Below are 22633 nucleotides of genomic sequence, written 5' to 3' on the forward strand. Positions count from 1 at the left end.
TAAAAGGGTAGCGGGAGAGGACGAAATCAGAGCTCTGAGTCCTCCCGCTCCCACACGCCACAGTAGATCGAATGGCCTCTGCACGGAGAAGAAATGCTGCCCGAGGCGGAGACGGCAGCAGCGGAGGATTTCGGGGCCGGAGTTATGAGAAGCTGGCGCCGGAGGTGGATGCTTTTTCCGAGCGAGACTTTGCACAGAAGCTGATGGCACAAGTGAGGATCATCAACAGGTACGCGGTCATTCGGGCGTATCTTCTGAAGGCGATAAAAATGGTCGGGTCCTTGGCACTTCTGTGGTCGACGGTGGTCCTCCTCGGTGGCTTCGTCGGGGCGCTGACGGCGAAGGACTTCTGGTACCTCACTATTATCGTCTTCATGCAGGCTGCCGGGTTAGTACTCGTCTTCTCTTTTTTCTGCAGCTCGATCTCTCTGGTCGCTTAACGACACAAGAAAATAAGCTCCGAGTTCGATAGGTCCGTTGATTTGACATAGGAACACCGCGTATGCCTTTGGGTCTCAAGTCGAGGATTTCCATGATTTAGAACCGCGGCCGCCGCTCCGCTTCTCTCAGCGGCTCAGTGCCACGGCCCTTTCAGTACATCTTCACCTTTCTCTTTACGGCGCTGCTAGCGTCTAGACATCCGATCTAGACACTAGACATCAGACGTTAAAACAGTATAAAAAGTTCCCACTACAATATGTGTTTTATGTTGCGTGCAACATTCAATAGTATAAAATTAGTAAAGAAAATCCCCACCGCAACTTCAACTTAGAGAAAAGAATTTCACTGCAACATGTACCTCATGTTGCGTGTTGCTTGTAACATTCAAGAAATATAATTTGTAAATATATAAAAAATCAAAACACAACATATACATGTAACATTTTAATTGAAAAGATTACCGGGGCAACAACACATTATAACAAGTAATTGCAACATCAAATCTGATCGGTCGTGACATGGAAACAGTGTAATCTCTACATGCAAACTCACGTACTGCAACATTAGAAAAAAGATATTACCACCATCTCACGCCCGAGGAAGACAGGTTCATGTGGCCGTAGTCCTCTGATCAAACAATATTCGGCATCGTCTGCTTACAAGGCCTTCTTCGTTGGGCAGACAGCCTTTCCTGGAGTAAAAGTTCTCATGAAAACTAGGGCTCCACCAAAGTGCAAATTCTTTGGTTGCCTTCTTCTCCACGACCGCTGTTGGACTGCCACCGGCGTTTCAAGCACAATCTACAGGAGGGCGAATAGGCTTTCTCCAACCATTCCCCCCATCCAACTCCCCCCAAACGTACTATTTACTATATTTTACTACCTCCCTCCAAAAGATTCCTCCCCCTATAACTCCTTCTCTCCAACCATTCCCCCCATATCTATTCCCCCTATATACTATCACTCATTAACTAACTATTTATTTAACGTTTTTGAATTTTAAAAAAAACATACAGTATTTATACTGTCATAATACACATTATTATCGTGTTACGGGGCTCAAACGGGATTAATATCGCAAAGAAACGGTGTGATTAGAGATATAGGGGGAGTTTCAACTCCCCCCATACGTGGGGGGAGTTTCAACTCCCCCCAATATACAGGGGGGCCGTGGGGGGAGCCGTTGGAGGGCTTCCTCCCCCCAAAGCTCCCCGTACGTGCGGGGGAGGGCCCTTTACAGGGCACCGTTGGACATCGCCTAAGTGTGCTTTGTGCGATCAGGAATCCAAGACTACTGATCACCTCTTCTCGTCGTGCTCTTATAGCGGAGAGGTTTGGCTGCGACCCCTGCGTGTTGCGGGTCTCACAGTCACTGACTCTGAATGCAGTGGGGCTTGGATTTGTCACTTGAACTACCTCTCGTAAACGTCTACCAAAGGACAATAGAAAAGCTTTTGATACGTTTGTTTTGCTCGTGGTCTGGTTGATTTGGAAGGAACGCAACGGCCGAGTAGTGTTTGACAGGGAGGCGTCAATGCCCAGGGTTCTGGCTGATTCAATTTTGTCTGAAGGTCGACTTTGGGCAGCAGCCGTTTCTTTGCTACGGGGTAGCGATGCCGTTGGGGGAAGGAATGGGTGACCCGCACCCATGCCCGTATATTACCCATCCCCAATTTACCCATCCTCAAATAAGTGGATAATTATCTAACAGGCATGAATAATCCATGGGTAAGCTCCTACATCTACTCAACTCAGCACTCACACGGCGGGTAACGCAGCAGCTGATAACACCACTAACTAGTGCTCGTGCTCCCCCTACGCTCGTGTTAATTCGTCGCTCGAAGTGAAGGTTCGGGCGTGCTCGTGCGTGGACTGATAGAGGCTTGTGCAGTTGCGCGGGTAACAGAGCCTCGAGCTTGGCGTCAATGGCGTCAGGGTGCTCGGCATGGATCCAGTAGATAAGCTAGAGGGCAGCAGCAGCTGCGCGTAGAGGACGTCGGAGGCTCATATGGCGGGGATCTGTTCCTCCTGGCCGATTTTGGACGCACTTCGCGGAGGAGCTGAGCACGGGAGGGGCGTCGTGCTCGAGCTTCGGACCCTCCTCGCTGTCCGTGAGCTTCGGTGGCGCTGCCGCCACCACCAGACGAGAAAAGGTGCTGCCTCCCCTCGCCGGTGCAGATAGGCAGTGCGAGCGCGCTCCACCTCCTGTCAGTCATACGTTTTAGGTGACGCCGGAAGCGACAATTCAAGGTCGTGAAGAACACCACCCGTTGCCATCGCAGGTTCGTCAGCTATGTATAAACTGATGGATATGGTTAAAATGGGTATTACCCGCGTATATCCTACCCGTACCCAAATTTAGATGGGTAATTTCGTATCCTACCCAAATACAACGGGTGTGGGTTTGGGTATGGGTGTTGGGTACCCAACGGCAACGTGACTACGGGGTCTATCTTCCCTTGGCAGGCTCTTAGGTCGCAAAATGTCTCCACATGTAATTAAGTTTTAATTTGTACTTTGGGGTCTGTTCCGCCTGGTCCATTGCACCGGCTGCAGAGTTGTATTTCTTGTTTCCCTTTTGATGACACTAGTCTATCAACCCGTGCTACCACACATGCTAATTAAAAATAATATAAAAATAAAGTTTATAGCTAATAATTATAATTATTTATCTCACACCCTCTTTCATCTATTAAATATTCTAACACATAATCTAAAATACATATTTATCATTATCTAGTTGCAATAGATTTTATTTTGCATCACACCTCCATATGTGTTTAGTATACATTTAATTGAACCATTTATTTGTAAATTGTTTTTTCTTATCTCATCCATTATACATGACTACATGGTGACACATATCGTGGGCAGTATCTTTATATAAGCAATAACATAAATAATATATTAATAATGATATAATAGTAATTTAGAATTTTCTATTGATGCACTTTATTAATATTTTTTTTATAATTATATAATTTAGATTCGGATTCATGGGTTACTTTAACTTTAATAATGATATAATTGGATAATTTATATACAAATTTAGGAGGTTATTTGCATTATTTTTATAATGGCACATGTGGGTAATTTACACGAAAATTAGGGAGTTACTTTAGATTTTGTTTTATAATGGTAGAGGTGGGTAATTTAGATACATATTTAGAGGGTTACTTTAGTCTATTTTCATAATGGCAGAGATGGGTAATTTATTAGGAAAGATAACAGATCCAATGACTATTATGATTAGAGTTGTCGGATTGACGGCCAGATGTTTCTGATTTTTGAGAGAATTTCTAGGATTTCTTTTATTTTTTTTAGAGTGTCCACATAGGATCCTAGATGGCTTCACTTAAGGCTTCAAAAGGAACCTCCAATTAGTAATAGTAAGATACGCACGTTCTCAAAAAAATAATATCAACATCCAAAGTTCATAGGTGGTAGGATGGATTTTTTTTCCTAACATCAAAAAGCACTTGATGCAACATAAAAAATCAGTTTATGCAACATAATAAAAGCAAACGCCGACTATGCCGAGCTTGTGTGCCTTCTCCTCCACCTCTGGGCACTGTCATGGGCCGTATAGGCTGTCATAGTGAGTAGTAGTAGGCCGGGCTGAGCCCGTATAATCTCTTTGTAACTCTGGCCACCTGGAGTATAAAAGGTGGCACCGGTTTTCGTTTATGGCAAGCAGTTGAACGGTGAACACGTCCCCTTCCTATTTTTGTTTCTCCTTCTTCCTTCCTCCTGTAACTCTGATTCCTGTCGATTCTTCCCAATTTACCTGTATTCTTGGGTTCATCCTGCTAGAACCCTAACAATTGGTATCAGATTCCTCGATCCCCAGCATGCTACTGCTGAGTTAACCATCCGCGATCCCGTTCCTGATTTGGAGCCCTCCACGGTGCTCTAGGTCTGCTCCACCGGTTCTCTTCCGACTCCGGCGTCCACGCCCCGCCCACCGACTTCCAGTCGGCGGCGGCCACCGCAAACCGCCGGTTAGCCGCTCCGGCACCGTCGCCCATCTCCCTCCCTCCTGCCGCTTAGGTCTAGTTGGGGAACGGGTGATCCACTACTTGAGTTCTTGATTTGCTGGCGATTGTGATCTGGCACCGCGGAAACCCACCAAGTTTGAAGCTCAAATGACCACCGCCATGGACGACATCTCCAAGAAGCTCGACTAATTCGACATGCTTTTGAACCAGATGCTGACCAAGCTGATGGGACTTGAGGCATGGAGGTCGACTGCGGAGGTGGCAATCAACATGTTGCTAACTCAATCGGAGAGCATGACGTTGCGTCTGCAGCGCCTGGAGTCTGCACAACCACCACCGCCACCGCCTTTTCCACCGCAGCCATCCACCGCCCCGCCGCAACCCCTCGAGATGGACAACTCCATTCGATATCAACTCGGCTCTGCAGCAGGAGATGCGCCCACCTGCATTGTCCTCGGAGCGGCCCAGCGGGCACGACGTTGCTCCGGGATGTTGGCAGTGGGATCCTCGGATCTCATCCACCGCACCTGGTCACGGGTACATTCGCTGAAACAAATCCCTCATCTTCTCACTTTTGTGATAGTGTTAACGCTCCTTAGCGCCCCAATTTATATACCGCAAGCGCACGGATCGTGGTAGCTTTTCCCTTAGAGTATTCCCCCCAAGGTTTATCAATCCGTGGATCGACAATGAACTTACTAGGGTTTTCCATCTAATCTAACGGATCTATCCTAACATGAAGCATTGATTGCATATAAAGGGTAAACCTTTGACAGATATGAGTGATGTACAAAGGTTGATCTCATCCATGAACATCGGTAAGGATAAAGCATGACCGAAGGCATGACTAAACCGATCGCTCGCATTCTAGTTGTAGTTCTAGCTAAACGAGTAAGCACAATATGCATCTCATCCAAAGCTTCTTTAAACCAAAACCTCCAATCCAACCCCTCGGGAACCCCCCTACTCAGGCCACGCCCTGTCACGACACTCCCTTTGGGACTAAGCCCCCAGAAGCACGCTAGTGTCGAACCCCCCTGGGTAGATCCGGTATGAACTCCTAGCCACCATAGCTACAAGAACACCCCATGCAATCTATCTCGAGAATAGATCTAGGAATAAGCACACCCAAGGCAAGAATGAAATCAAAGAGGAGAGACATGATCGCTAAATAGATCGGATAACATGAAGACATTACTCACATAATAGATTCGTTTGGATCGTCACCACCGCGTATACACCATTGACGACTCCAACTAGCTCATGAACTCCACCATGACACAACCACGCAGGGAGGCCATGGCGGCTAGGGGTGGCCTAAGCCATCTCCTAGACAACTTCGAAGACTTGCGGCGGTCGTCGTCTCCCTCCAGTCTTAGCCCTAGGTTTTCGTCGAGTTCTAGGTGGATGGATGCTCCGAGTTGAATAAGGTGCGAGCTATTTATAAGCCGAGGAAGCCACCGGTCGAAGGGGAGGCCAAACCGCCTCGAAAACGGGCTAGGCCGGCCGGCCTACCCCCTTTCGGGCTCGCCTCGGTCTCATCTTTTGCATGTAGACTCCTCGCATCTTCTAGAGTTTATGTCCTTCACGATTGCACCCCTTTGGACGTCGTTATCTTGGAGATATCTTCGAGGAAAGGATAGGATAGGGAATCCTTCCTTAAATCTTCATTTGCTTTGCTTAATCCCGAAGTATCTTGATCTCATCTTTGTGGGCTCGGTCCTTTGGGCTCTCTTGGAGGATGGATGTGCGTGAATGGGCTTCGAATCAACATGGGCTTTGGTCCTCCCTTTGGGCTTTGGCCTTCGTCTTTCTCCGTGTTAGCGCTCGATCACGGGCCTCGTCATTTCATGCTCCAAAATAGGCCAAAACCCTGCAAAAACGAAGTTCCTCCAAAATATATGTGCAATTGTGAAAATGACCAATAATTAGGCCGGGGTTAGAATGGTTAGTGATTTTGATATTAAATTCATGCCATTATCAAGGATAAACAAGGGATAAAAGGGGTACTTAAGGAGCGCCAACATTCCCCCCATGCTTAAACCTTGCTCGTCCTCGAGTAAGTCCAGGAGCTTTGCTTATAAAGAAATCAGTGTTGCCCCTCAATGTCTAGGAGCATTCGCGGATGAAGTCTTGAACAGCTCGTCGGAGGTTGAGGGCGTGGAAGTCACGGCGCAGCCGATGCAGCGTGCGCTGGATGCCCTCGTGGCCGTCCTCATGGACCGCGGCGATGATCTTCGCCAACAGAGGAGATGACGGCGCAATGTAGAGGCGGGCGTCGTAGGCGACAAGGCCGTTGATGATGGACCACGGCGCCAAGCATTGGCCCGCGGCGATCTCCTCCTAAAGCGCGACCAGGGCTGGGTCCGTGGCCTGGGCCTGGCGGAGCTTGTCGATGAAGTCGAAGTGCGGGGCTGATATGGCGAGGACGGAGGTCTCCTCGGTGTCGCGGCGCGACATTCGCGGCGCCTGGCTTGTAGTCGACGGCGAAGTCAAACCCCAGGAGCTTGCCGATCTAGTGGTGCTGTGGAATGGTGGCAAGGCGCTGATCCAACAAGTACTTGAGGCTATAGTGATCAGTACGAACTAGGAAGCAGCGGTTCCAAAGGTACGGTCGCCAGTGTCGAATAGTGTGAACCAGGCCGATCAGCTCGCACTCGTAAACCACGACGGAACGATGGCGAGGCGCCACTAGTCGGCTGAAGAATGCCACCGGGTGCTTGTCTTGCAGGAGCACGGCGCCGAACCCGTGAGTGGAAGCGTCACACTCGACGACAAAGGGCTGGTCGAAGTCCGGCAGGCACCGCACCGGAGCGGACGTGACCACTGTCTTGAGGGCCTCGAACGCCGTCGTGGCCTCGGCGGACCACTGGAAGCCCTCCTTGCGCAGCAAGGCGAGAGAGGCGCCGCGATCGCCCCGTAGTCGCACACGAACCAGCGGTAGTATCCCGCGAGGTGAAGCCGCGTACTGCCTGCGCAGAGTGGGGCTGTCGCCACTCGCGCACCACCTGCACCTTGGCGGGGTCCATGGCGATGCCGTCCGCCGAGATGATGTGGCCCAAGTACTGGACGGAGGCGACCCCAAAGGCGCATTTGGATTTCTTGACGAAGAGCTGGTGCTGCTGGAGCGTGCTGAGGACGACGCGGAGATGGCGCAGGTGATCAGCCCATGAGTCGCTGAAGATCAAGATGTCGTCGAAGAAGACGAGGACGAAGCGATGGAGGAAGGGCCGCAGCACCGTGTTCATGAGTGACTGGAATGTCGCCGGCGCATTGCAAAGGCCGAACAACATCACCAGTAACTTGTACAGGCCTTCATGTGTACGGAACGTTGTCTTTTGCACATCTGCAGGAGCCATCCGTACCTGGTGATAGCCGGACCGGAGGTCAAGCTTTGTGAAGAATTGCGCCCCGCGGAGTTCATCAATCAACTCAGTCACCACCGGGATGGGGAAGGCATCCTTCACCATGATGGCATTGAGGGCCCTGTAGTCGACGTAGAAACGCCACGACCCGTCCGACTTCTTGACGAGTAGCACCGGCGAGGAGAAGGCGGATGAGCTGTGTCAAATCAGCCCTTGTGCGAGCATGGCAGCGCACTGCCGCTCCAACTCGTCCTTGTGGGAGACGGGGTAGCGGTTTGGTCTGACCGCTACTGGCTGTGCACCAGGTATGAGCGTGATGTGGTGGTCGTAGGCGCGGGCCGGCGGGAGGCCCTGGGGCTCGGCGAAGATCGGCGCGAACTCGGCGAGGACGGGATCCAGTAGGTTGTCGGCGCTGCAGGCGTGCAGGGACGCCGTGGGCGCACCGGTCACGCCGTGCCAGAGCACACGGTGATCGCGGTGCCAGAAGGACATCGTGCGGGCGCCGAAGTCCCACAGGATTGGCCCCAGCGTGGCCAACCACTGTGTGCCCAGCACCACATCGTGCCCTGCCAGTGGCAAGGCGAAGAAGTCCGCCGAGAAGTGTTCGCCGTCGATGGAGAAGAGCGTGGCGCGGAAGAGCCCAAGGCACGGAACGCGCTCGCCGTTGGCGACCATCACCTTCAGGCCACCCTGGGGTTCCAGCCGTAGATCACAGCCCCGGCAGTCTCCTCTGCGATGAAGTTGTGTGTTGATCCGGAGTCGAGGAGGGCCAGGAGCGTGGAAGTACCCAGCTGCAGGGGCACTTGCATCGTCTCACCCGTGCGGACGCCTACGATGGCGTGCAGTGAGATCAGCGGCTCTGTGGTGTTGGCGCCAGCGCCGTCGTCGTCGTCCGCCTCGGCCAGATCAACCAAGAAGATGCGCTGGCACACCCGGTTGTGCCATCTGCCAAACTTTTCGTTGCAGTTGAAGCAAAGGCCCAATCGGCGGCGTTCTTCCATATCAGTCTGTGAGAGACGCTTGACGGGGCGGCCTTCGACAGAGAGTGGGGCGCTCGTTGCTGGCGCAGGTGGCGCGGCCGCCGGCGTCGGTAGCAGAGCCAGGCGGGCGGGCGGGGACGGCAGGATGCCGCATGACGACGGTCGGGCCGGTGCCGGGCTCGGTGTAGTCGTCGCCGCACACTGTTCGCGCAACTCTAGCTTGCGAGCCAGACTCATGGCGAGGGCGAGAATCTGGGGGTTGTGGATCTCGACGTCGAGGGAGAGCGGCGGTTGCAGGCCCGCCGTGAAGATCTGGATGCGCTGGGCTTCAAAGAGGATGCCGGCGCGCGGGAGCAGGGCCTGGAAACAGTCCTGGTACTCGACGATGGAGCCAGAGCGCTTACACACCATGAGCTCGCCCAAAGGGTTGGAACGTGTAGGCGGCCCGAAGTGCAGGTGGAGGAGCTCGGTGAAGCGACGCCAAGGCGGCGTGCCCTCATCTTGCTGCACCTGGATGTACCACAACTGAGCGCCATCTTCCAAGTTGTAAGATGCCATCTAGACCTTCTCCTCCTCGGCGATCCGCTGCTGCCGAAAGTACGACTCGCAACGGTTGATGAAGATAAGGGGGTCAGACTTGCCGTCGTAGCGAGGAAAGTACATCTTCTGGAATCGCGGCGGCCGATCCATGTAGTGATCGCCGGCGTGTGGCCCTCGGCCCCCCGAGGACGAGGAGTCGGAGGTGCGTTGTTCAAGCGTGTCGAACTTCGCTTGCAGGGTCTCGACGGTCGCGGGCAGCTTGGTGATGAGAACTGCGAGGTCGGCCGTCGTCGGGTCCATCATTGGCGATGAGATGGACGGCGTCGGGGAAGGCGGTGCAGCGGCGGCGGGCAGGTGGAATGGCAGCGCAGTGGACAAGGATCGACTGGAATGTGATAATAGGTTGTCAAGGGCGTTGGCACCTAGGGTAGCTAGCCCTCGACTACGAAGCTCGTAGACACGGCCGGTATGGTCGCCCGGTGGTTGTTTTGGCCGATCTATGGTGAGCAGGAGGGAGATTAGGAAGAAGAAAGGTTTGGGAAGGTGTTTGTATTGCTTGATTTGATCCTCACGATTACAACTGAATAAATAGAGTCTTTGCCCAACAAACTAGGAAACAAACTAGGAAGGAAATCTTATCTTTCAGGCTTGGACGTCGGCAGCTTCCAAGCTTGCGGCGGCGGCATCAGATGTGGGCCGACGGTTTCGGCGGTTGTACTGCTGGCCCCACATGACAATATTGCAATTGAACTGAATTCTGAAGAAAGTGCTTTCTGGCAAGTTGTTGACTGTATATGACATAGAGTTCAGCACAAAACCTGATCTGGTCCAAATTCTGACCCTTCCAAGACATATTGCTCTTGCTAACAGAAAACAACACATAGCCACTGAATATTAAAAATTTCACTCCCTTTTCCAAGTTGCAAGAGGGTCCATCTATTAGTAATGAAATGCGCAAAGAATGCAACTATACACTGGAAATTCCAAGGAGACCAACTGAATAGGCCTGCCCTAAGCCCTTTGCCATGCAACTGATAGCACTCAACTTCATCTAAAGTATCATCCTGCAGCAGCTGAATAAACCCAAACTGCACTTATTCATGGTAATAGGTGAGTACTAGCCAGTACAGTTCTAGTGTAATAGCAATATCCATAGGAACAAGTGATGATTCTGGCCCTAAGTGTAGCAGCCTTATATCATCATGAAGCAATTTTGCAAACTGATCCATATGCCAACTATATGATAGAGCTTGCACTAGTTGCACAACTGTATCACAACCAAAGGAGGGCCAAGGTGTGGGCCTAAGCTGTACACCGGTACTTTGAATCCCCGGTCGTCTCCGGTAGCTGGCCATGGCTTGCCTTTGATGTACAGTGACCCAATCCCTACTGAGTGGCAGCAACAAATTGAAGCATAGTGAAACAGTTTCCAAAAGCAAAATGTAGGAGTGTTCCTTAGCTGGTGACCCAGGTCCTATGTCAAACACATGAGCAGGTAATGGACCTAACATTATTGCACTCTGACTTCTCAGGCCCTCTAACACCTCAGTGACAGTACCCAATTGAGCCACGCCTACATAATATGCTGGGGCAAAGCTGGTGATATACCTTTGCTGTATTTCATGGAACACCACCTGATAATCCATGGAGGTGGATGAAGGCTTGCTTGTAACCCCCATCAAGGTTGTCGGCAAGGGCTTGCGCATGTCCTGGAACTCAACCACAGGATGCATAAGTGTGGCCTCAACATTCAGGGAAGCCAGTGCAGTAGCCGACGAGGTGGTCATCGATGAAGTGGCCGGTGCCAAAATAAGCATGGGCAATAGCTCGTTGGTGCCGCGACTGGGGCAATCAATCGAGCACCTGGTAGGCGTGCTGCTAGTGCTGTTGTCCATGGCACTGATGAAGATTGTGGTGTTGAGCGTCGTGGTGGCGGGCGGTGTATATGATGTAGCCAATGTTGCCGCGTTGATGATAGGTGCAGATGTAGGAGTGGGAACATTTGTCGAACACCTTGTGGGCATGGTGCTGGTTGGTGTCATCCTCAGCGACGATGTGCTGCGTAGTGGAGCGCTCGCTGCCGCAGTCGACGAAGATGGTGTTGCGAATCCTAGTGGTGGCTGCGGCTGCAGGTGAAGTAGTGGGTGTAGCGGTGGTTGTGGCCGACGGCGAAGTGGTTGGCGAGGACATGGTGGGTGCCGGGGCGGCCCCCGGAGTAGTCAGCTCGTCGGAGGTCTGGGCCGGGAGGGTGCCCACGCGCGAGGGCAACCGCTGATCCCACCTAGCATCTTGAGCACCGAACCACCGATCCCATTTGGCGTCCAGTGCATCAAAGTGCTTGCTAAGCGCATCGAGGATGAGCTTGGTGTCGAGAGACATGGCAGCGTAGTAAAAAAAATCCAAGAATTCCAATAGCTCTGAATACCAATTGTTAACAGCAGGGTAGCAGGGAATAGAAGAGAGAATGGAATTTGAGGAAGACAGCAAGAACAGAGAGAGAGAGAGAGAGTCAGATGGACATGGCACGAGACCCGCTCAACTTGGGGAGGAAGAAGAAAGTGCTTAGTTCATACATTGTCTGATGTCCTCTCTTCTTGATCGGAACACTATTATACACTATTACATGGGCTGGGCCCAAGTACGTGCACGCAGGCACTAGCGTTACTCTGAATCTTGCCTTGGGCTTCCTGGCCTCTTGCTTATCATTGGCCTATTCTCTGGTACGTAGTTGATCCCTAACAGTTCAGGTTGCGGCATCGTGTCAGTAGGAACATCTCCACAAGCTCGCTGCTTGACGCTACACGTCTCTTACCAGTTACCACTTACCAGTCACAAACACGGCCATGCCAGTCTTGATGGCAAGTAGGATCTCCAGCTGTGTCTTGTTAGCCCGTCCCAAAGTCTCGGCTGTCAGGTCTGATCGACGCTCCAGCTTCCGTTGGAGGCTTGACAGTTCATCTCTCCTCTCTGGAGCATCAATCATGCTCCGCACTGTCTCCCGCAGCACCTCTAGCGTTTCGCTCGGGAAATCCTGCAGCACCTGCGCCATGGTAGCCACCGAGTCGGACATGATCTCCCGCAGGATCCTATCAGGCCGCGAAGAGTGCATCCCGCCACGGCTACCGTCGAAGCTGCCGCCCGCGCTGAGCGCCGCTGCTGACGCTACCATCCTCGCGGGGAGCTCGGTTGGGAAGAAGGAGGACGTGCCCTCCTTGAGCGGCGTCGTGGCGAAGGCGACGCTGCCGTCCCCCATGGGGCGGAAGTTGAAGCGGCTGTGGACAGAGCCGTTGGTGCCCCCCAAGGCGGCGTAGATGTCGGTGGAGTTGTGCGTGAGGGCGCAGCTCGGGTTGTGCGAGAACACCGAGTAGGAGTAGGACATGTCGCCGGAGTTGATGCACCGGGTGCATTGTAGGCGGGTATAATCGGGATGGGTGAAAAAAATAATTGATTTTAGACAGAAACATCCTCCAATAACATGTTTTTATAGGTCTACACCCCCTCCCATCTCCCTAGACTCTGACAGACGGATCCAACATGAGGGGTAAGGTGGGTCCGATCTGAGTAACAAATATTTTTAATTATTTTAGATCTTTATATTTATATATAGATTAATAAGAGAGCGTTGAAAGAAACCACCCTGTCCGCCGAGAGGATCTAAAATTTCCCACGTTAATCTAAAAAGAAGAATAATTTACACCGTCAAATTTTATGAAAATCTAGTGGTCTAAACTGATTAGAAAAGTCCATGGCAAATTCAATAAAAAGTGCAATGGTCAAAACTAATCGAAAGAGTCCAATTCAAGCTAAAGCTACCGCATGACAAAAGAACCGGACTTGGCTTACCACATGTATTAAAATATTCCATAACGTGTACATATGTATGTACTTGGAAAAGGGACCGGTCAAGAAAATAAGGCAAAAACATTGTCTACAAAGAGATATTGTAATCAGTTATAGATACATGCTCCGCATATTCAGATTACTACACGTACGGCATAGTCCTCCAGTAAAATGTCATCTCAAACATAATAATTTTCGTAAATGAAAATATATAATCAGGCATTGCTACAAAAATATAACAGCAAGGTATGAGAGAATAATGAGATGTATTCCTCCAACCCTAAAAGCGTGGGATATATAGTTCCTATATATGAGCCTCTATACATGGCCTCACATATACACCAACACCCCCCGCCCCCCCGCAGTCTGAATTACCGGCGCAGCGGTGTTCAAGACTGGACAACAAGAAAGCCAACACACACCCCCCCCCCGCAGTCTGAACTACCGGCGCAGCGGTGTTCAAGACTGGACAAAGAGAAAGTACACCGGCTACGTTGAGGCTGGAGCGAAACTCCGCGAAGGTCGAGGAGGGTAGTCCCTTGGTGAAGATGTCGGCAAACTGGGAGGTGGTCGGGACATGGAGTACCCGAACATCGCCGATTGCGACCCTGTCGCGCACGAAGTGCAAGTCGATCTCCACATGCTTCGTCCGCTGATGCTGGACGGGGTTGGTAGAGAGACACGGCGCTGACGTTGTCGCAGTAGACGAGTGTGCTTTTGGCGAGCGGGCTGTAGAGCTCCGCCAAGAGCTGTCGGAGCCAGGACGCCTCCGCCACGCCGTTAGCGACAGCCCGATACGCTGCCTCAGCACTGGAGCGGGAGACAACGGGCTGCCGCTTGGACGACCAGAAGACAAGGTTGCCGCCAAGAAAGACGGCGTAGCCGGAAGTGGAGCGTCGAGTGTCCGGACAGCCAGCCCAGTCAGCGTCAGTGTAGACAACTAGCTCAGCAGAGGGCGAGCAGTGAAGAACCAAGCCGAAACCAACAGTGCTACGGACGTAGCGGAGGAGACGCTTCAAAGCAGTAAGGTGTGACTCCCGGGGATCATGCATGTGAAGACAGACCTGCTGCACGGCATATGTGAGATCCGGCCTGGTGAAGGTGAGGTACTGCAAGGCACCGGCAAAACTTCAGTAGGCAGTCGGATCAGCCACGGGATCACCCAGATCAGCAGACAGCTTCGCCTGAGTGTCGACAGGAGTGGAACAGGGCTTGCAATCAGTCATCCCAGCCCGCTCCAGAATGTCGAGAGCATACTGCCGCTGGTGAAGGAGAAGAACAGACGGGCGATGCTCAACAGTAACACCTAAGAAGTGGTGGAGCTGACCAAGATCCTTCATAGCAAACTCCTGCTGCAGGGAGGAGATGACGCGCTGAAGCAACTACTGACTGGAGGCTGTGAGCACAATGTCATCAACATAAAGCAGCAGGTAGGCAGTCTCATCCCCACGGCGGTAGATGAAGAGAGAAGTGTCAGACTTGGCCTCGGTGAACCCCAATGTCAGTAAGAACGTGGCGAACCGAGAATACCAAGCCCGAGAAGCCTGCTTCAGACCATAGAGAGGCTTGTTGAGCCGACAGACCATGTCCGGACGACTGGAGTCAACAAATCCCGATGGCTGAGAGCAGTAGACTGTCTCTGACAGAGTGCCATGAAGAAACACATTCTTCACATCCAGCTGGTGCATAGGCCGAGAGCGAGAGAGCGCAAGCGAGAGGACCGTGCGCACAGTAGCAGGCTTCACCACTGGACTGAAGGTCTCATCATAGTCCACTCCAGGCCGCTGAGTGAAACCCCGAAGAACCCAGCGAACCTTGTAGCGCTCTAGTGTGCCATCAGCCCGACGCTTATGCGTCCAGATCCACTTGCCGGTGACCATATTGCAACCATACGGACGCGGCACGAGGTCCCACGTCTGGTTGGCAAGAAGAGCCGCGTACTCCTCTTCCATCGCGCGACGCCAGTGAGGATCCGCTAGGGCATCGTGGACAAAGGAGGGTACAGGAGAGACCCGCGGCTCTCCCTCGGTGGCGGAGAGAGTCGCGGCCTGAGACGCCATCCGCCGAGTCACCATGGGATGGACATGCCGAGGATCCCGATGGATGACTGGCGGGTGGTACACCGCCAGCTCGACTCGAGAGCGAGTCAGCGGCGGGGGCGGCTCCGGTGTAGATGGCGGCGGCGATGACTCCGGTGTAGGCACCGCAGGAGCCTCCGGAGCCGGAGGCGGCGCTGGTGTCGGTGCCGAACGACGCCGGTACACCTGCACCGGCTGAGCGTACCGCGGCGGCGCCGGTGTCGGCGCCAAAAGATGCCGGTACACCTGCACTGGCTGAGCGTACCGCACAGGTGCAGGGGGAGGCATCGGGGCCGCGCGTGGCACAGCAGGAGACGCCGGGTCCGTGCGTGGCACGACCGGAGATCCGGGGGCCGCGTGTGGCGCGACAGCGGGCACCGGGGCCGCGCATGGCGCAGCAGGGATCACCGGAAGCGGTGCCGGTGTGCCGGGAAAACCTGCAGGGAAAGGACAGACAGGTAAAGGTGGCTAAACCACCAGGTCAGTCAGAAATAGTGAATCCAACTCGGGGTCAGGAGAAGGTGTGGAGGAGGTGGAGTAGGGGAAATCCGACTCGTCAAAGACGACGTGTCGGGAGATCAGGACGCGACGAGAGGTGAGGTCAAAACATCGGTACCTCTTGTGGTCAGGGGAGTACCCAAGGAACACACAACGAGTCGAGCGGGGCGCCAGCTTGTGAGAAGCGGTGGCAGAGGTGTTAGTGTAACACGCACACCCGAAGACCCGAAGGTGGTCGTAGCGAGGAGTACCGAAAAGAGCGTGTTGTGGAGTGGGAGCAGGAGAAGCAGTGGATGGAATACGGTTGAGTAAGTAGGTGGCGGTGTGGAGGCTCTCAGCCCAGAACTGCGGGGGCAGAGAGGCCTGGATCAGAAGGGTGCGCATGACGTCGTTCGTCGTGCAAATCATCCGCTCAGCCTTGCCGTTCTGAGGTGAGGTATACGGACAAGACATACGCAGCCGAACACCCCGAGAGAGGAAGAAGGAGCGGGAGGTGGAGTTATCGAACTCACGCCCATTGTCACACTGAATGGCCTTAATGGTGAGGCCAAACTGAGTGGACACCCAGGCAAAGAAGTGGAGGAGGGTGGGGAAGGTCTCAGACTTGGCGCGCAAAGAAAAAGTCCAAGAGTAGTGTGAGAAATCATCGACCACCACCAGATAGTACTTATAGCCAGAAAGGCTGAGAACAGGAGAGGTCCACAGGTCACAGTGAACAAGATCAAAGGCATGCATCGCATGCGAAGAAGAAGAAGAAAAAAGAAGTCGAACATGACGACCAAGCTGGCACGCATGGCAGAGGTGCTCAGCAGGAGTCCTAGTACCAGGAACATCGGTACTACGACTGAGCTGAGCCAGAACGTCGCGGCCAGGGTGACCGGGACGGCGGTGCCAGGTGGTGAATGACGGCGTCGCGGCAAAAGCGGCAGACGAAGAAGAAGGCAAAGAAGAAGGCGAAAGAGGTGCAGTGGAAGGCGGAAAGCGAAGAGTGTAAAGGGGCCCTGTGCTGTCACACCGGAGGGGCGAACGCCGGGAGGCCGAATCCTTTACAGTAAGACCAGAAGAATCAAATTCGATGGAACAAGAATTGTCAGCGGTAAACTGACGAATAGAAAGAAGGTTATGAACCATTTGAGGAGCAACAAGGATATTGGGAAGAAGAAAAGAGCCAGGAGCAGACCCCACGGTGGTGATGGGAAGGCAGGACCCATCACCAACCATGATGGAAGAAGGACAAGAGGGGTGTGGGGGCTGGACAGAAGAGAGGATACCGGCATCTGGGGTGGTGTGGAAGGAGGCACCCGAGTCGGCGATCCACTCGGTGCTGACCGGCGGCTTGAGCCCCATGGCGCTGAAGGACTGCGCCAGTGCGGCCTGGTCCCACCCCCCAGGCCAGGTCGGCTGCTGGCTGGGCTGAGCAGGCGGGGTCCAGAACAGCGCGACCGCGGGGGGCATACCGAAAGCAGGCCACGCGGGCGCAGGCGCGGGCATGCGCGCCATGGCCAGCGCGGCCGTCGCGGGCGCAGGCAGGGGCGGCACAACAGGCGTGTGCAGGGGCGCGGGCACCGCGACCGTCGCGGGCGCGGGCGCATGCACGGGAAGTCTGGCAACAGGGGCGGCGCCAGGGGCCCCGGGGAAGGCGGATCCTGCGGCCGGGGCGGCGGCGGCGCCCTGGGCCAGCCACGCACCGGGGGCGGCGACCTGCGCGGCGCGCGCGGCGGCGAGGGAGGCAGCGGCCCGAGCGGGATCCCTGGGCGCGACGACCTGCGCGGCCGGCGCGACGGTCTGCGCGGTGTGCGAAGCGGCGAGGGAGGCGGGCGCGACGGCGGCATGCGCGGCGGGCGCGACGGCCTGCGCGGCGGCGAGGGAGGCGGCGTCCCGCAGCATCTCCTGCGCGCGCTCGTAAGCCTTGAGGTGCGAGTCGGCGCGTAGGTCGTCGACCACGGCGGGGCGCACCTGCTTGCCGGCGCCTGGGGCGGCCATGCGCACGCGCCGGGGGCGCCCGTGCCACTCGCGGCGGCGGCTGCGGCCTGGATGGCGGCAGCGGCGGCGTCGGCCCCGGCACCTGCACCCCCTGCGCCTTGAGTGGCCGCGGGCACAGGCTGCAGCGGGAGGAGCGGCTGCAGGGGTGCAGCAGGGGCGTCGGGGGCGTCGGGAGCAGGGGCAAGGGCGGCGCCAGGGGCAGGGGCGACACCCGCGCCCGTGCCATGCCCGCCCTCGCAGTGCGCCTGCAGCAGCACGCGCGGGTGCTACCCCACCGGCGGCGCCGCGGCCTGGTGCAGCACAAACGCGGGGACGGGTGCGCCGGGGGGAGGGCTGCCCGCGACGGCGACCAGTGTGGCGGCGGCGGTGGGGCTCGCTGCGGGCTGGGCAGCGCTCACTGCGGCAGCGCGCGGCAGCAGGGGGCCCTGCGCAGCGGCGGCAGCGCTTGCTGCAGCAGGGCCTGCGACCCCCACGGCCTGGGCACACTAGGGAGGGCGGGCGGACCAGCGCCCCGACGGCCAGCACCCGCCGCGCCAGATCGAGAAGCAGTGGAGGGAGGACGGCGGCGGCAGCAGATCCGGAAGCAGGGAGAGGAGGGAAGGAGAAGGGAGGGAAGGAGGAGAACGCCGCCGGCGGCGGCGGCGGCGCACATTGACCCGGCGGCTGGAGAGAGAGAGTGCTAGGCTATTGATACCATGTAGGAGAAAATAATGAGATGTTGTATTCCTTCAAACCCTAGAAAGGTGGGATATATAATTCCTATACATGAGCCTCTATATATGGGCTCACATACACTAACAGTATCAAATTAGTGTTATATATATGCTATGCAACAATTAAGCTTACATATCACCATTCCCAATGTTAAGCTCGATGTAAAGCGGAATCCAATGTACAATAATCTATTCGAGCAAAGCTACCAACAATTCCACTAACAAAGCATGCGATGCTTTAACATTGATTAGCAAAGCTCAAAATAAATAGAAGCAAAGCTTAACGAAAATCTGATCAAAAGTCTCACCAAAAATATTATCTAATCACCACAAAAGAGACCCCTAAGCTAAGCATGTAAAGACTAGCAAGAATTAGCAGGAATAAACATTAAGCAAGCAAATTAAAGTCAATGTGCTTACCCCGCCGGCCTGCTATGCTCCCACGCCGTGGGCTGCTTGCGAGCTGCCTGCTCCTGCTTGCAAAGCTGCAACGTGGGCTGGTCCGCACGCCCAGTACTTGGGCCACGTACAGCGCCTCCCCACCTTGGGTGGTCACTTGCTGCTGGCCCAGGCCTGGCCGCTCGCACTGCAGCAGCCGGCCTGCTGGCGCTTCGTGGGCCGCTGCGCGTCGACTGGGCCGCTCGCCTTGCAAGCTGGCGCACGCCCAGCGCTCGGACCTGGCTGCCGTCGCCGCTGGCTTGCTGGTCGCCGTGCCTCTGTGCCCTGCAGCTGCAGGCACAGCGCCGCCTGTGCTGCTTTGGGCCCGCGACGCGCCTCCGGAGCAGCTGCTCCTCGCGTGCGTGCGCTACTCCACCTGGAGCCCTGGACACTCTCACGAACAGAGAGCAAGAAAAGAAGAGGGAAAGAACAAAATAACCTCCGAGGCTTCAAATCAAAATTTAGCTCTCAAAACTTTATGGATCCAAATCAAATTTGAACTGTAGAAGCTCAACTACGAGACCTAGCAGATTCATAAAGAAGCTCACATAAAGGTCAAGAAACCATCACGAATCGAGTGAAAAACCGAAGCGTCCTAGCAAGAACACGAATTTAGGGAAAACCCAAAATCTGAGCCGATTCGCAAGAGATTTGAAAGGGACTGAATCAAAGATGCTCACAAATGACTAGCAACAAATCCCCTCAATAAATCCTGCTCAATTCGCGGCCAAAAGTGAAGAACGAAAATTCGCCCGAAATTCATCCGAAAATAGCGAAAAAAATGCTCGGGATGAAACGAATGGACACGAATTTGATGAGTCTATTACTTCACGCAGTCCGGTTACAAGCCACTCCTAGCAACAATCAAAGCTAGAATGAAAAAAACTCAAATTAAAGAGCCACTCATCTCTCTCCAACCCTAGCTCTCAAAACAAAAGAGAGAAACTCCAAATGAGAGAGGTAGACTGTCCACACAGCCCCTCCATATATATATAGGCACCCAGAGAATGACCAAAATACTCTTACATGAAGCACACAACATAAATACCTCTTAGGAGTAAAACCGTCTAAATTTTTATCTAACCACTAGACGAACACGCCGCCTTCACAACTTCGCTTCGCTTTGACACAAGCTTCGCGATGACGCCACGTGTCCTCCATCACCGCCATCCGGCAGCACCGGACGCACCCCGATTTTGAGGACCAAACCGGTAAACCTGCCTAGGCCCGATTTTGATGCCCAAACCGGTAAACCTGCCACATCTGATGTCGATGTGTGTCCGACTTCCCACAAAGTGCCACGACGCCTTCAAGATCTTTCGCGCTCCCGTCGCACGGGCAGCCTACTCGAACTCGCCATCGCCTTCCTCCTTGACTTGGTCGACGTTGTCTTCATCACCATGTACTCTTGCTCTGATTGTGCACCATGTGGATCGCCCATGACTCCGCTCGGACTCTTCGGGACTCTCGGTGCCAAGCCTCCACTTGTCCTTCACCACCGCATGATGAATCGGCACCAAGCCACCTGCTTGCCCATCACCACCGCATGGTATATCGCGCCCAAACTGGAGCTCGCCCTTTACTGCAATATCGCCGACCGTCATGTCGCATCCTACACTTGCACATCACGAGCCAAGAGATACATCAAATCTACTCAACGTTGTCAATCACTCATCATCCAAGGGTGACCACCATTGGTCCTCATACTAAATGTGTGACTATTTTTTTATAAAACCCTTAGGTCTGCTATTTATAGCCTAAGCTAAGACTCCTAGTCGATTACGACATTACACGACTTGATCAAAAAGAAAACAAACTTTCTAAAAACAACTGACTCCAACTAGACTTGGACTTCATACGATGCATTACTGACGTAACCCATCACCGTCATATTCGCTCCATTTGCCGCGATGCGATGCCATCCGATCCTCCTTTGCTTTCATTTCTTCTGCTCCAGCATCGGCCAGCCTCCATTGGCCATTTTCTTTGACACGTGTCAAAATCTGGTGTCAACACTCTGACTAGGCCTCCAGTAACCCTGGACCAAATAGGCCATGGGCCTTCATGAAAATTCCCCCATCGACTCAATTTTACTTGCCAAAACTATAGTTGCAAAATTTTGGCATCAACAACCATGCTACTTAAATATGGAACTAGAGTTTAACTAGTGATTCCATCCACCCCACAAGAATTTTGCAACTTAGAGCTAATCTTAACAAGGGACTACTCTAAGAGAGTAAAGACACACAAGTTGCAAGCAGGAGCAAAGCCAACTAAAAATGGAGACATGGTCTTTCCTACCTCATGCTGAGATCTCTGCATTTAGAAAACAGTAATGAACAATGATTCCTACTAATTTTTCACAAATATATTAGGGCCAGCTAACCCCAACAATTAGGTGTAGCTCCGCCACTGCTCCCGATCACCAAGTCTCTCCTAGTCAAGGTCTTGGCTCGCCATTAAAACTCCCGCAAAGCTGGATGAGAAGCTTGCCAAAAAAAACAAGGCTCACCACTCTCTTCCACCAATCACCTTGATACCATCTTGACTATGGAGTTTCTCCACCAAGGGGTGTCCTCATCCTCATACAAGTTCATCGTCGCCGTGCACAACAAGCTAGAGGGTTGATGTCTTGATGACTTACCGACAAGATACTAAGACTCCAAGGACCGATGCACCAAGCTTACAAGGTTGGTTCACTCCAAAAACCAATGCACAAGGCTGCAACACACATGGCTCTCACTCCCAAGGACTAACCTAGCACTAAACACTCTCTAGCATGTGCTTATACCTTGGATACGATCACTTCAGCACTATAGCTCGGATGTCTTCCTCAGTGTGCGTGCTTACTTTAGACTCTAGCAACTCTAAATGGACAAATAGAAGGGGTATAAATAGCCCAACAACTCTAAAGAGCCGTTGGAGCAACGGCTAGATAAAGTGTGGTGGTACCGGATGATCCGGTAGCTTGGTAGGGAAGGTATCGGTTTATCCATTGTCCCTTTATAGCCACTTAACCGTTGGCTCCTATGCCCAGAATGCTTCTAGCCGACTTCTATAGTACCGGATCATTCGGTGCTTCTTCTGACGCATCGTTGGTTCATCCGGTGCTTAAGCATCTTCTTCCAAAACCTTTTGTTGCTTGACATCCTCTCTGCATAACGGTCTGATGCTTGCTCTACTGCCTCCGACCCTAGTACCGGAACTATTGAGTTTTTTCTTCACCTTCACGGTATTGTTCCGAAACTATATTTCATGGGTTATCGGTTTATCCCTGTGCCTTTCCTCTCCGCCACTCATCCAATTTAAAATTTTTTTAGTTGTATCTTTGTTTCTGCTTTGCTAATGCTTGGACTATATCTATGGAACCTACGAATATGTACTTGATAAATTTGTTAATTCCAAAAAATTTCATTTCCCTCAATCATCAAAATCACAATTAATAGTTGATGGGACCATTTTTCTTACATATCGTGGCGCTAGAACCGGGCATTTTGGGATTCCGTGTCGTTTCCTTTTCCTTTTTGGTTCCGTGGTCGACAAGCACTCGTTGCGAGCGAGCGGTGGCTTCCTTTTTATGAAATTTTTTCTCCATTTCTATATTTCAACAGTTATAACTTATAAATATAATTATATGTATAATTTTTGTGTATAACTTTTATAAGAAGATACATTTTCATCGTAATTTTTACGATGCACAAAAGTTTTACGCACAACTCTTTCCTAACACCTTAATTTTTATGATTGTACAGCTATAACT

General features: G+C 53.0%; 1 protein-coding gene across 1 annotated transcript in view; it reads left to right on the forward strand.

The window, feature by feature from the left end:
* LOC120706192 overlaps positions 1-22633 on the forward strand; it is a 27051-nt gene continuing 4418 nt past the window's right edge. The window contains exon 1 of the mRNA XM_039990778.1: positions 1-388. Coding sequence (XP_039846712.1) covers positions 72-388 — 317 coding nt within the window. The 5' untranslated portion in view covers positions 1-71. The remainder of the gene's footprint in view (positions 389-22633) is intronic.

This window comes from Panicum virgatum, chromosome 5K, assembly GCF_016808335.1.
Source record: "Panicum virgatum strain AP13 chromosome 5K, P.virgatum_v5, whole genome shotgun sequence".
NCBI classification, from domain to species: Eukaryota; Viridiplantae; Streptophyta; class Magnoliopsida; order Poales; family Poaceae; genus Panicum; species Panicum virgatum.